The sequence below is a fragment of the Trichosurus vulpecula genome, chromosome 4 (genome assembly GCF_011100635.1).
Source record: "Trichosurus vulpecula isolate mTriVul1 chromosome 4, mTriVul1.pri, whole genome shotgun sequence".
NCBI classification, from domain to species: Eukaryota; Metazoa; Chordata; class Mammalia; order Diprotodontia; family Phalangeridae; genus Trichosurus; species Trichosurus vulpecula.
The window spans coordinates 210102537-210118879 of NC_050576.1; the positions used below are offsets into that span (position 1 = coordinate 210102537).

General features: G+C 36.1%; 1 protein-coding gene across 2 annotated transcripts in view; it reads right to left on the reverse strand.

Annotated features, from left to right (window-relative positions):
• Nucleotides 1-938: 938 nt before the first annotated feature.
• Nucleotides 939-16343, reverse strand: part of CEP112 (centrosomal protein 112) — a 495213-nt gene continuing 479808 nt past the window's right edge. For both annotated transcript variants that reach the window (XM_036753261.1, XM_036753260.1), the window contains exons 25-27: nt 11462-11563; nt 2251-2315; nt 939-1107 (exon numbers count right to left, since the gene is read on the reverse strand). In XM_036753261.1, coding sequence (XP_036609156.1) covers nt 1104-1107; nt 2251-2315; nt 11462-11563 — 171 coding nt within the window. In that variant the 3' untranslated portion in view covers nt 939-1103. The remainder of the gene's footprint in view (nt 1108-2250; nt 2316-11461; nt 11564-16343) is intronic.

Sequence of the window (16343 nt, forward strand, 5' to 3'; positions counted from 1 at the left end):
TGGGATAAGTCGTATACCAATCACACAATTCTAAAATTTTTGACATAATAACAGCAGCAATTGACAACTGGGAAAACAGGAAGAAATAAAACAATGAAAATAGGCTTTTCTCTTTAGTGGTATGCCACCTCAAGAGGAGAAAATACATTGTTTTTGAATTGGAAGGGACCTCAGAATTCAACCTACTCATTCCTTCTATAAAAAAGAAGTTGAGACCCAAGGAAAGGAAGTGATTTGCCTGAACTCCCACAGCTGAATGATGACACAAGTAGGATTCTAGGCCCAGTCTCCTGACTCCCAGTCCAGCGCTTTTCTCCTTGTCCCATGCCAGCAGTCTCAAATCACGCTGACAATACTGACTGTCTACCCAACACCTGTAAAAGATTACAATGTTGTTGCCCACTCTGCAAAGTGTTCTCTTTCTAGCTCCTGAAGTCTGTGTGTGGGAACCAACATGACGAGTACTTTAGTTGTTATCAAGAGATCTAGTGGTTTTAATCTAAAATCTCAACTTTAAGTAATAATTACAGATTTGTTACTATCTAAAGGAAAGGTTATTTCCCTGGTGCAATAGAGGCTTTTAGTGTTTTCCTGGGGAGAAATACCACAGGACCAAGATGCTAGTAAATGACATGTGCAAAACAGTAAAAATAATGTTAAAAGGTACAAAGGGGTATTTTGATATTACAGGAACATGAAAACAATGTAGAAATGTTTGAAAAATTGAGAAAATGTAACGTGAACATGATTTTTGTCATACGTAATAGGTAAAATTCTATTAGAAAGCAATAATGAGATGTAGAAGGAGAAATACTTTTACTTTCCAATATAAGCAGTATTTAGCACACACTCAACACGGAAGTGAAATATGACAATCAGAAATAAAAGAATGAGAAAATAATTCAGGTAGACACAAAAAAGACAAAGAAACCACATTGTGAATGATGAATGTCATTTTATGATCTTAGTTACATTCTTTTAACTAATAAAATTATTCATTAATCTCACAGTTTAATTTACAATATTATCTAAATCTTCAAACCTGCTGAAAGAAGTCCATTAGGAGAACTAAGCAACTGCGGCAACTGTATTTTCTCCTTCGGTTACCTGAAAGTGAAAGTATTACACTTAGTTATTTCTTATATTAGCTTTTCTATCTGCAACTGATTTACAAACTCAGTAAGAAATCTGTGTACAGGGTGTCCCTAAAGTCTGGACACATAGGACATCTCATTAACATCTCATTAACCGTTTCCCCAAAGACTGTGTTGTTCAGCGACTTCTTTTTCTGGGGTATGCTAAAGGAGAAGGTGTACTCAATGAAAATCACAGATGCAACACACTTGATTGAACGCATGAAGAGTGAATGTGCTAAAATTGACGGCAATGTGGAGTTACTGCATCGAGTTCACGTGAATCCTGCACAGCGCATCAACCTTTGCATCACAAATGATGGAAATCATACTGAAGATGTTATTTGTTAATATTTCAATTAAACAAAATGTTGAAAATATGCATTGTTGCCTATGTGACCAGACTTCAGGAACACCCTGTATTTATATCAGGTCAACACAACCTATTAAACAGTGAAAAATTCAGCTAGTAAACTATTTATTATACAGGCTGAAATAATTCTGACTGATTTCGACCCCCTCCCCCCACCACACTAGTCAGTTGCTTGACAATTCAATTAAATTGGCTTGTCCAAATATGTACAAACAGCTTGCGTCAATGACTTAAACAAACCTCATTATAAAAGGACCATTGGATTCAGGTGAATGAGAAGCTGAGGGTAATTGAGTCTTTGCAAGTGTTACAACATCACTATCTCTTTACTTTGGACTGTGTGAATATCTGTAACAGAGCAAAAGTTTCTAGGGCTCTGGTACTTAGAAGATCTGCTCTGTGACACCGAGAACTACATCATCTTGTTATCATAAAATAAGGCTGCATCTACTCATACATCCAAGTACTTGTGCACCAAGTCAGTGTTTTGTTATGAATACTGAGGCAGGCACTGGCCTTGCAGCGAACCTGCAGATTCCCTAATGTTGCTCTAACAGAACTAAGTACTGTGATTAAAAGAGGCTAGTGACTTCTTAAAGTTAACCTATTTACAAAGAGTAAGATGCTTTTTAAAACTGCCATCATATTTGAGCATTTAACAAAGACTTAAAACTTCAATACCCGAGACTCACAGGTGCAAAGTTATACAATCAATCAGAAGGCATTCTTAACTATAATCCATACCTTCTGCTTTGGTATGCTGACAATTCCTCTTGAAGGATGGATGCCCTTTTTTGCAGAAAGTTAACCTAGAAAACACATTAAATATGAAAAATGTAGATTTATCTGAATGCAACCTATGTGCTATGATTTGATTTAATTTAATTTACACAATGTCCTCGATAAAGCTTGGAGGATTTATTGAAAGTACATTTTGTGTTATTGACTAAAAGTTTTGTTTGTTTCTTTGTTGTTTTCATTCCTGGTAGGCTCATTCCAATTCTTTAATTTGACCTACCTTATTCTGATACCTCTCAACTCCAAGGGCCAATTTTCTTGCTTCCCTCAAGGTCACTGCCCTGACCTAGAGGAATACTGCAGATACAGCTTATTTACAGAACATTTGGCAAAATCTTTCATAGTATGCTTATACAGAAGATAGAGAGATGGGGGCTAGGTGATATTACTGATAATTAGGTGAATTAGGTGAAATACATAGACTAATCATAAACTGGTTCATTGTAGGATGTCTATGGAAAAGCAAGTGCTTATTATTTGGTCAGCACTGTTAGGGGATAAAAAGAAAAAGTAAAGACAATCTCTGTCTTCAAGAAGCTTACATTCTAAGAGGGAAAAGAAAGTATATACACATAGAAATATATAAGACATACACAAAGTTGATACAAGGTAATCTTGGAGGGGGAGACAGTAGGAAATTGGGGAAACAGAAATGATTAATTGCAAAGTCTCCAGGGGAGCACCCCAGGGATCTGTGCATAGCTCTGTGCTAACATTTTTATTAATGACTTAGATAAAGGCATAAATGGCTTATCCTATTTGCAGATGGCACATAGCTGGATGGGATTACTAACACATTAGATGTCAGAGTCAACATTTTTAAATATTGACAGGCTAGAACATTGGGCTGAATTGATTCAGGTATAATTTCAAAAGGAATAAATATAAATCTCACATTTGAATAAAAAATCAGCTTCATGAGTATATTATAGTGAAGGTGTGGCTAGACAGCAGTCATTTGAAAAAAAGATTTGGGTATTTTAGTTGACTAAATGTGGAGTGAAATGTGAGTCAACTGTGTGATATGGCTGCCAAGGGAGCTAAAAAAAAATCTTAGGCTGTTACGAGAGGTGTCACAGTTCTCAGGATCAGAAAGGTCATAGTCTTCCTGTCCTCTGCCTTAGTAAGACCACATCTTTGCGAAAGCTGACCATCTGCTAGGGAATAAAAACTTTGTAAATAGAGAAAAATGCATATTAAAAACATCTTTCACTGAGTACAACACAATAAAATTTATCATCTATAAAGAACATTTAAAAAAAAGATTCAGGCTTTAATGGGGACAATTTAATCCTCAAGAATATATGGGCCAGAGAACGAAAACAAACAGTAGATAATTTCATTTAAAAATTTCAAAAATGAGACGAAATACCGAAACTTTTGGGATGCAGCCCCCTTAGGGGAAAATTTATATCTCTAAAGATGAACAAACAAATCAGTGAACTAGGCTAAACCGGATAATACGACTAAAAAAAAACTAGAAAAGCAATACATTTTTAAAAAAGAAATAGAAAAACAAATACTGAAAATCAAAAAAGGAATAAAATTAAAAATAACAAACCCATTAAATTGACAAATTAGGAGCTGTTTTTTTAAATAAATAAAATGTTAGTTAATCTGATCCAAAACCAGCTAGTTGTTGCAGGAATAGATAGCTTATTGGACCTAGTCAGGAAAATCCGAATTCAAATTTTGCCTCAGACACTATATGATTTTGGTTAATTCACATAACCTCTGTCTACCTTAGTTTCTTTCTCGTAAAATGGGGATAATAATAGCACCTAGCTGTCAGGGTTATTGTGAGAATAAAATGAGAAAATACTTGTAAAGTGCTTTACAAATCTTAAAAACACTATGCAAATGTTAGCTATTATTGTCCAAAATAATAGCACAAAACCAAATTGCCATAATCAAAAAGGAAGTCCCAAGAAATGAAGAAGAAGAAGTAATAAAAAATTATTTAAAAACTTTCCCCTGGCTATATACCAAAAATTTAATACATGAAATAGATGAATATTTGCAAAAACACAGGATACACAGATTAGTAGACAAATAGAGAACTTAAATATAACCCAATCTCAAGTAAAAAATTTGAATATGTCATAAAGGAACTTCCAGAGGATAAAATCCCAGGATCAGATAGATTTATAAATAAATTAAATTAAATATTTATAGAACAATTAATTCAAATACATAAATTGCAAAACAGGGAAAGGTTGAGTCCTACCAAACACTTTCTAGCAGCCAAATAAAGCTGAGAAGCAAACTATAGGTCAAATATTCTTAACCTTTTCTGTGTGTATGTGTCCAGAAACCCTGAGGCAGTCTGGTAAAGCTATGGAGCTCTTCTTAGAATAATGCTTTAACGGTATAAAATAAAACATATAAGATTACAAAAGAAGTCAATTATATTGACATAAAGATTTTCCCCCCATCCAAATTCACGGATCCCTCAGGAATCTGTAGACCTCTGGTTAAGAAGGTGGGGTAGACCAATAGCTCTAGTGAACGTTGACCCAAAAATATTGAATAAAATGTTACCAAAGGGGCTACAATAAAATATCAAAAATATTAGACAAAATATTAGAAATTATGCAAAATATTTTTTGAAAAATTACATGGCTGGATTTATACCAGAAATTCAGGGTTGGCTTAATATTAAGGAAAATTATAAACATAATGGACCTTATTAATTAAAAAATGATATTATATGATTATATGACGAGATACAGAAAAATCTTTTGACAAGCTACAATATTCCGTTGTGTTTAAAAAATAGGAATGGACTATCCTTAAGATGGTAAATATTATTTATCTAAAACTAAGAGGTAGCACTATTTGAAATGGAGAAATGTTAAGGCTATTCTAGCAAGACCAGGGGCAAAATAAAGAGACATAAGGTCACTACTATTTTTTGATATAGTTCTAGAAATTTTAGCTACAATAATACGATAAGAAAAAAATTGATGAAATAAGCATAGGCAAAGAGAAAGCAATATTATTATCTTTTACAGAGATGTTAGTTTTCTTAGAGAACTAGAGCCAACTAAAACTATTTTTCAATTAATAAATAGCAGGATATCAAATAACCTACACAATCATCAGTCTGTCTATCTATTACCAACAAAACCAAGCAGGAAAAGATAGAAAAAGAAATTTCTTCAAAACAAGCACAGAATGTACAAAATATTCATGAATCTAACTACTAACAGGCACATGGGAAATATATAAACAGAACTGCAAGACATCACCGAAATAAAAAATGAAGTAATTGTAGAGGTGGTAATTGCTCCTGATTGGGCTGTGAGACCATAAGAAAAATGACAACAGCACTGAAATTTATTTATAGATTCAATGTCATACCAGTCAAACTTCCAAAGTTTTACTTTGTAGAACTAGAAAGAATAAGAAAATTCATATGGCAGAACAATGAGTTGAGTTTCTCAGGTTAAATAATGAAAATAAAATGGGAAGAAATACTGTTTAGTAGAGCCAGATCCCAATATGCTACAAAGCAGCGGTCATCAAAATTATTCGGTACCAGTTAAAAATTAGAAAAGTTGATTAGAGGAATAAATTAGGTACATAGGACTCAGAAGTAACTGAACATAGTGGCATAATGTTCTATAAGCAGGACTTCAGCCAGTAGGTTCAGGACTGGGAAAGCTGTAAAGTAGTCTATAAGTATTAAATTTAAACTGGCATCTCACATTAAATACATGTATGTCTACTCAATAAACTCTACTGGCTCCCTATCACCTCCAGGATAAAAAACAAAATCCTGTTTGGTGTTCAAAGTCTTTCCCAGGCCCTCCCTCCGTACCCTGCCTCCACCCTCCGAATCCCTTTTCTGTTCTACTCCTTCTCTTGGCTTTAGTCATTTTCTCTGTCTGTACCCCATACCTAGAATGCTCTCCCTCTTATCTCTGCCTCCTGGCTTCCTTGGATTCCTTCAAGTCCCAACTAAAACCTCACCTTCTATAGAAAGCCTTTTTCATTTATCCTGTATATAACTTGGTTGTACAATTTGTTTGCTTGTGTCTCCCTTATCAGATTGTGAACTCTTCAAAGCCAGGGGGCGTCTCTTGCCTTTCTTGGTAACCCCAGCACTTATCATAGCACCTGACCCGGAGTAGGCACTTAATGCTTGCTGACTGGCTGACTAACCATACCTTGAACACTGTGTTCACTTTTGGGCACTATGTTTTACGGATGACAGTGATAAACTGCAAAGTGACTACAGGAAGGGACTCAATTTCATAATGAATGTGGGAGGATAACATGAAGGAACTGGGAATGTTTAGGAGGGAGAAATGATAGCTGTCTTCAAATATTTGAAGGATTGTTAGACAGAAGAGTGATCAGTCTTATTCCATTTCATCCCAGAGGGCCAACCTGGAGCAAGAGGTATAAGATGAAAAGAGACACATTTAGACTGGTGTAAGGAAAAACAGCTTCCATAAATTAGAGCTATCTGAAAGCAGTTTAGTTGTCTCTCATTGGAAGTCTTTAAGTATAAAACATGGGAAATCACTTGTTTGGTAGGATGCAAAGGAAGGTGCTGCTTGGGTAGTGTGAGATTCCAGTCTTATATTACAACACTAATGAGGGAGCATGGTACAGTGGAAACAGCACTGGTTTGGGAGTCAGAAGATCTAGCTTCAAACCTTGATTCTGCTACTCATTAATTCCGTGGCCATGGCCAAATCATGGGTCTCGGTTTGCTAACCTGTAAAATTATGAAGGGTTGTACTGAATGAGCTATAAGGTTTGTTATAGCTATGATCCCACAAATATTTAGGCCTAAGAAATTGATTTTTCAGTGCCAGGTGATTCTGAAACTTTCAAGGACTATTTGAAGCAAAATTTCAGTAAGTTCTCTATTCCTGAGTGGATTATCCATGCTCTGGATCTGGAGTTCTTAACTTGAAGTCCATGAATTTGTTTTTAAAAACTAATTTGAGAGGCAGCCAGGTGGCACAGTGGATAGAGCACCAGCCCTTGAGTCAGGAGGACATGAGTTCAAATTCAGCCTCAGATACTATGTGAAACTGGCAAGTCACTGAATCCCAATTGCCTTCCCCCCCAACAAAAAAACTAATTTGATAACTATTTCGATATAATTGGTTTCCTTCATAATCCTATGTATTTTATTTTATGCATTTGAAAACATTCTTATAAAGGGTCCATAGGCTTATCGCTATACTGCTCCATGTCATGAAAAGGCTAAGACCCCCACTCTAAACTGTCTGCAAGAAAAATCTTGCTTTCATATTTGTAGTTATGTTGTTGCTCAGCTTAACTAAGAACTTTGTGAAATTAGCAGGTTTCTGGTTTATACTCTGATGCAATCAGTGGGAACTAGAATATCCAAAACATGGTTCATGCAAATGACAGGGAGGTAACTTTACAGAGAAGCAAGCTCAAGTTTAGGTTGGCATTTAGTGTTTCCATACATGAAGTGCCATGCTTCATTTCCAGCATGGACTAAAGAGCTGAGCAAGGGTGATGGGGATAAAACTGGACAGATTTTAGCTTCTCCCATGTCAGAGATTTACTCTCTGGTTTCTTTCAGCATTTTGAAGGCTTATACATTTTTAGAATATCAAGGATGCCCATATTCAACATGTGAATCCTAAAGTACTTCATAAAATTAATCAAGATGATTTTTATATGGTACATAAAAATTTTTATGATTAGGAACTGTATTGGTAGTTTCAGATTTGTTTCCTCATTTCCTGTTAGGACTTCATCATTGACCCAGGTCATATGACAACCTGGCTATGCTTTGAAACATAATTATGCAAGAGCATGTAAAACTAAAGGAGTCTGAAATGAGGTTAAAAAAAAGCAAAACAAACTCTTAATAGCAACACAAAAACTGACACATTTCTAATGGGCATCTATGTTTTTCTTATTTATAATACTGTTTGGTTCTTTATTTCAGCCAAATGCCCTCTTGACCCCAGGAACAATTAATACTTTTGACAGGTGCAAGGATTCCATTGACCTCTATCTGCTGCTTTCTAACAGGAATTTCAACAATTTTCAAAGGATATAACACCTGTGCTTTCAAACTGGATCCTACTCACTGAATAGTTGGGACTGCATTATGCAGCTGCCAATTATGTGGCACAAATGCAGCTGGCAGCAATCTGTTTCTGGGCTAACACTCATTTTTAGGAGGCTGAGCTACTTTTACTACAGTGAAATGATATGGATCATAACAGAAGCCCTGCAGGTGGATCATCAGTCAATCGGCAAGCAAATATTTATTAAGCACCTACTATGTGCCAGGCACTGTGCTAGGTGGGGGAAATAAAAACAACAAAGCAGCCTCTGTCTTCAAAGAGACTGACTTATAAAGGGGAGAAAACATACACATATGTAGGTATGTATAAGTAAAACAAAACTTGAAACCTTGGAGGGAAAACAGACTAACAGTTTCACAGACAATGTCTTTTTCCCCTCGAGTCCTTTGAAAGTGCAGGGTTCTACACCTATCAATGACCCTCTGAAAAGTTTTCTATTAGTCAAAATATAGGTCAGTCAGCCAGAATTGCTTTCAATTTCAACTGAAAATAAACCTCAACTCTTTCTTTGTCTAGCTACCAACGCAATTTCTTTGCATGCCAGGGAGAGCATGGCAATCCTAATTAACCTTGAGAAGCAGAAACATAAGGTGCTCTAAAGAAAACTTCATTTTCATATGAAAGACATGTAAGAGATGAGAATTTGGTCTCCTTAGGTCTTCAGCTCAGTTGATGTAGTCACAGGATGTAATCACAGATGATGAGGTGTTAATGTGTTAATAGATTTAACACCTCATCATCTGTGATTACATCCTGTGACTATATCAACTGAATTGGGTGGGTGGGTGGGTGGACCAAATTCCTCCAAACTCCCTTCACAGGAACATCACTGAAAGGAATATATCAGGCTTAAAATGTGCTACAAGTTCATTCTTATATACTATAAGCAGAGAATATAAATTCCTATTAGAGTGTGTACTACATCTATGACGGATGACAAATTATACCAGGTCATTCAAGTTTATTAGAAATGAGCTTAATTACAAACTCTAACTATATATATATTTTACAAGCTCTGGAACTGGAAAGGGCTTAAGCGATGTCTAGTTCAATTTGTGTCACTTTATAGACATGGAAGCTTATAGAGCTAGACAGGTTAAGGTTGCTAGTTGGGATTCTGAATCCAGGTCTTTTGACTCAAAATCTTGTGGTCTTTTTACAATACTAAAATTCATTTCCTCATATTATGGCTTTTAAGTTGGCTTCTAAAACTTAGGTAATTGTCTACTCTCACATTAATTATATTCTGTAAAATGTAGCAAAGTAAAAAGATTTATGCAAGAAACATTTAAGTTCATTATTTTAATACCTATGTCTTTTTTATTCTGACTTTTCATAAACTTAAAATATATTTTGTCACCCCTACTAATTTTATGTAAAATAAGTATCTTTTGGGGGGAGGCTTTAATGAAAAAGGACACATTACATTTCATTTTCTTCAAAGGTTTTTCTTTTTAAAACGATTATGATTCATCATGTTTGGGCAGGAAACTGCATAGACAACTTTTACAACTCAAACACTATTCAGCACCACTTTAGCAAACCATAATCAAAATGCCTAACTTCTATTCCTATTTCTATGTGCTCTCATTCAGTTTGGAATCAACATTATGATGAATGATGGGATTCTGGGACTAGAACCAAAAATAAAGGGTGAGGATTTGTTAGAATGTGGATTGTAAATGGGACAAAAGTTAACATCTCTAACGGTAGGAGCTAGGGGAAAAAAGAACTTCTAATAGTTTTGATTTTTTTTTTGTTATTCTAAACTTGAGAATCATCAACAAACATGAGTATTTCTCTTTATGTGTATATGAACAGAAAAGAAGATAGTATATGAAACTACAAATCTCTATTATATATAGCTTACATTTTTAAAAGAATATAATAAATTCAACTTGTTAATGACAGAGCTTTCCTATTCATGTCTCCACTTAAACCTCTTCTTTCTCTTTTCTGTTTTTTAAAACATTCTACAATGACCCTCTTTTTTCTTCTTACTTTTCTGGTATTGCTATTGCTAATTCCCCATTCTTTTAAAACATCCCTCCCACCTCTTCAACCTTCCCCCAACCCTCAATACCAATTAAAAGGAAAAACCATCCCTCATAACAATGAAAAAAATGCTGCAACAGGGTAACAGACACAAATTGATCATGTTAAAAACGTATGTCTCAAGCTTCTCTTGAAGTCCCCCTGCCTTTTTGTCAGGCCAGCAGCATGCTTCATCATTGGTCTTTTGTAGTAATGGTTGGTCATTTCATTGATCAGAGTTAAGTCTTTCAAAGTTGATTTTTCTTTACAATGTTACTGTCTAAAGTGACAGGAGTGGGAAACCTATGGCCTCGAGGCCACATGTGGCCCTCTAGGTCCTCAAGATTTGACTGAATCCAAACTTCACAGAACAAATGCCCTTAATAAAAGGATTTGTTCTGTAAAACTTGGACTCAGTCAGAAGGCCACACCCCAGGACCTAGAAGGTCACATGTGGCCTCAAGGCCACAGGTTCCCCACCCCTGCAACACTTCTGGTTCTTTCACTTTACTCTGCATCAATTCACATGTCATCCAAGGTTTTTCTGAACTCATCTTTTTCATTTTTTCTCATGGTGCATTAATTTCTATTACAGTCATATGCTACAATTTGTTCATCCATTCCCCAACTGATAGGTATCCCCCCTGGTTTCCAATTTTTTGTCAGATTTTTTTTTTAATGGGAAGGAGAAAAATGAGCAAATGAATAGGGTATCCTTTCTTTTCTATAGTGTTTTCTAAAGAATAAAGGCAGAAACATTATCTAGAACTTTTCTGTTTTTAAGGCAACCAAATGGAGAGAATGAATTCTTGAACAAGTAAGATGGGGGAGCTGCAAAAGAAGAAACGTTTGATTCAGAGTAGTATGTGATGCTCAAAGTGTTGAGACTACATTTATTTCAGACATCAATTCAGTATCTTGCCCTTCGCCACTTTTAACTTGCTTGCAAGTTTCTTTTCAAAAAAGTTATGTTGTGAGAACTCCAAGAACATACTCTGGAAGATGTACACCAACACCATTTTAATAATTACCTGGGATTTTAAAGAGGAAATGGTGTCTTCAAGTTCTTGTCTTAGAGATGCTGGCATCAGACCTTTGAGCTTTGTTTCATATTCTTGCCGTATATAGGTTAGCTGAAATAGGAAAAAAGGAGGTTTATTCTTTAAGTTTAAATCATGAAAATGGGTGTTTGAAGTATAAAAAAATGCCCTTAAAGTGTATCTCTGAAGAGAGTAAAGTGTATTTTAACTTGTCGTCACAAAGCAGGCAGGCAAGATGTAATGAAAGAAAACATATGAAAGATGAAAAAACTCTTATTAGGGAAACATACTGTCTATGATAATTGTTTTTGTATACCTATAAAAATCTTGGTAAACTTGATTTCATCTTTCGACTTAATGGAAAGGCTCTAAAACAGAGGTTCCCAAACTTATTTGGCCTACCCCTCCTTTTCAAAAAAGAAATTACTCAGTGCCCCCTTGGAAATCCACTTTCTTTTTTTAAAAATTTCTTTTTTAGTTTTAGTTTACAACACTCAGTTCCACAAGCTTTTGAGTTCCAAATTTTCTCCCCCTCCTTCTACTCCCCCCTTTTCCCATCATGAGTCTTTTGGAGCTGTCTTTGAACCATGCATTGCTGAGAAGAGCCAAGTTTATCAAAGTTAGTCATCACAGATACTGTGTATAATGTCCTCCTGGTTCTGCTCCCCTCACTCAGCATCAGATCATGTAAGTCTTTCCAGATTATCATAAAGTCTGTCTGCTCCTCATTTCTTATGGCACAATAATATTCCATATTACATTCATATACCACACCTTGTTTAGCCATTTCCCAATTGATTGCTACCACAAAAAGAGCTGCTATAAATATTTTTGTACATACAGGTCTTTTCCCCACTTGTATGATCTCTTTGGGACACAGCCATAGAAGTAGTATTGCTGCGTCAAAGGGTAGGCACATTTTTATAGCCCTTTGGGCATAGTTCCAAATTGCTGTCCAGAATGGCTGGGTCAGTTTACAACTCCACCAATAATGTAACAGTGTTCCTATTTTCCCACATCTTCTCCAGCTTTTATCATTTTTCTGTTTTGTCATGTTAGCCAATCTGACAGGAGAGATGTGGTACCTAAGAGTTTCTTTAACCTTTTAATGATTTTTTTTTTTGAAATTTGCATCATTCCAAAAAAATATAAAATATATATATATTTTAAAAATAACACCTTAAATCTAATAATTTATTGTAAATTTGTGGGGTTTTTCCTGCAATGAAATTTTGATGATTCAATATTATGTCATGTAATCATATTATATCATATTGTAGTGTATGTACAATATGTACACGCACATATTCCTGCCAATTCATGCTGGACTTCCTGACAATGAGCAACATGCTGGCCTGCCAACACTTGCTTATTAAGACCTGTCAGCAGATTTCACCACTGATTGGTTATTACTTGCATTTTGTATGTTTATTTGGAAAATAATGTAATCACTACAACTTTAACTCTCTTATACAACAGATGAAGCACATATATACGATTTTTCAAAATTTTCTTCTCTTTTCTTCTTTCCTTATGTGTCTGCTGCCCACTTATTTTTATTCAATGCTCCCCCTCGCTCCCCAATTGCACTTGAGGCTACTACTGTCTGCCCTGGATCGTTCTAGCTCCCCCCAGGGGACTCTATCACCCACTTTGGGAGCCTATGCATTTTCTTGTTACTGATATTGTGATAGTACTTGTTTTCCATATCATTTTACTTAAACAGTTTATTACAACTATCAGATAGCAGTGCCTTTGTGGGGGATGTAATCCCTGGCATGTTCTCAATTTGGGGAAATAACCCCAGAATTTGGTCTGCTCACTACCAAGGATCAAGGGCACGATTAAAAGGATTGTTGAAAGATTGATAAAGAAGAGGGAATCCCAATATCCGAAGCATACGCATGACTATTCCTTTTCTTTTGGGAAATTGGAACACATACATTTATCTAGTCCATTTACCAAGCAAATGGGAAGGTAAGGCTCCTCCTGACCTCTGTAAACAGGTGTTAAAGAAAGCTCTCCCATCTCTTCTTTGCCTCCAGAATGCAAGTGTGTCCTCGGCAGAGAAAGTGCTGAGTTCTTCAGCTTTGAACTCAACTATGCATGGCTCTTTCTCATCCTGCTGGAAATCATTTCTAAGATAAGGGATAGGAGTAACTAAAAGAGGGTGGGAGTAGAAGGGTGAGTTCTAAAGAGCATATGTCTGAGCATGAATGTGGATGTGGACAGGTATCTGTGTGAGCACCTCACTCTTTGTGTGCCTTTACATCTCTCTATCTCCTAAACTGAGTTGTGATCAGGTCGATTGGTTTAACATATGCTGTGCCCTGAATACTATAGATTTCTGACACTAACAATTTGTTCAATATACTTGGAAACAGGTGTTCCTGAATACAACATGAAAATGTATCCAACTGTGTATATGAGGCAAGTCACAGGAATTACCAAAGAAACTAAAATAAAAATACATTAGTTGAATCTACCTGCCAATCCCAAAGGTTCTTAGCTGACCAAAGCTGATCTGAACTAGTGAAGCAATTTGTATTTAGGAAACACTTTGCTACATATTCAAATCTTATGTCAGCTATGCTAGGATATCATTTTCCAATCTTGAACAAAGTGGCTTTTGATGATATGTTATAATTTTATGTTTTATTCCTAAGGGAAAAGATGAAGTAATGAAAAATATTTCCCTCATTGATGTGAAGCCTTTGTAAATGAAATATATTTTGGCTCGCATATACTGGCGTTTCTCACAGTCTCTTGGACTGAATTCCAATAGCAACATCTGGCAGCTGACCAAAATGAAATAAAAATTGTTACTTAAGATTAAAATATATTTATAAATAAGAGCTTATGGACAACATTTTATCGAATGCACACAAGCTATAATTTGGATTCTTCTTGTCACTCAGTTTAAATCAACTCCACATCTAAAATTTTGAACTATTCTATGTTTTCTTAAAAAAATAGGTCTTAATGTATTCCTTTGAGTAAAAGCCAACATGATGCCATAAAATATATCCCTTCCTTTTTAAAACAAATATCCAAATAGATGTCTTAATATCTACTAATGATTTACATATTTCTGTTTCCTACCTAAATGCTTCCATTTTATAAATAGTTATAATGAATTTGTGAGCCTGAGTGGGACAGAAAGACACATAGGATTAATTTGTCACATAACCAAAGTTGGACTTAAAATGTGATATGGACAGATTTAAAAATCTCCTTATCTATTAAAAATGTTTATTGGCAAAAAAATGTACCATCCTGAATCTCAAGTCTGAGTTTCTGAATGTACTCTAATATTATAAAAAAACATTATGCTAATTAGAAAGTCTACTTGTCAGGATCATGGACATTAATCCATTTATTTTGACTTCTATCTTTATGGTTAATAACCATATAAACGTGTCAAAGCCACTGAAACAGCAAAAGGAAGAGAATACTGCAGACTCAGTTAGCTGGAGCAATAGTTTCTGATCTTTTTCAGTCTGTGATATACCTGTGTCCTAACTGGGACAACCGGAGTGAAGATTCAGCATGTTGTCCTACCTACTTGGTTAGTTATCTCTCTCTGTCTCCCCTCCCCCCAAACATACATGCATGCACATACACAAAAATACACACAACACTCAGACACACACAAATATACAGACATAAAATATATCCGTCATTGTTGCTCTCCAACCACATTCTACACAGACACACTGTCCTTTTAGCTTCACCAAGGTCACTGCTACCTCTAGCTTATTCCATCTCCTCAAAAACTGATAAAGGGAATAATGAAATTCTGGATGGCAAGATACACAATAAGGACATCTCTGCAATGCACCAAATAGTTCAAGGGAAAACAATGCATTAAATATCATGTTGCTAACATTATTCAAGTAATGGTGAGGGCCAATTCTTTCAAATCTCCCAACACCTCCCTCTCTCCCCAAAACACTCAGTAGAGAACCTGGCCTCATTAATGAGAAATTGAGGACATATGCTATGAATTCTCTTTTCCCCTCCTTTTCATATCAAAATCCCTTGACATCACCCTTCTTCCCCGTTCCCCCAGTCTCTGATATGAAGTAGTCTTTTTCCTTGCTAAGGCCATTCTCTTGATTACATCCTCTTCTGTCTTTTTCAGCAGACTGTCCCCTCAATAATCCCTGCCCCACTCAATCTTTAACCTCTCTTTATCTCCTTCCCCACTGCTTACAAACATGTCCAAGTTTTCCCCATCCTTAAAAAAACCTTCATTAGACCCTACCATCCCCTCATCCTCTATCTCTTCCTTTTCTCATTCTTATCTCTCCTAGAAAAAGTAGTCTATACTTATTGCCTCTACTTCCTCTCCTTTCTTTTACTCCTCGACCATTTAAAATTACATTTTATTTTCAGTTCCAAATTCTCTCCCTTTATCCCTTCCCCCACCCATTGAGAAGGCAAGAAGTATAATACCCATTCTACTTATGAAGACAGGCAATACATATTTCTGCATTAACCATGTTTAAAAAAAACAAGAAACAAGATGACAGCTGGAAAACAGGGACTAGCGTGAGCTCCCCGCCGAGTCCCTCCAAAAACCTATAAAAATGGCTCTGAACCAATTCTAGAACTGCAGAACCCACAAAACAGCAGAGGGAAGCAGGGCTCCAGCCCAGGACAGCCTGATGGTCTCTGGGTGAGGTCTATCCCACACGGAGCTGGGAGCTGGGAGCTGGGAGCAGAGCAGAGCCCAGCTTGAGAGGCTCGGACCAACCAGACCAGGAGCTGGGTGGAGTGGGCCCTAGCGCCCTGAATCAGTGAGCTGCGGCAGTTACCAGACTTCTCAACCCACAAACACCAAAGACAACAGAGAAGGTTAGTGGGAAAA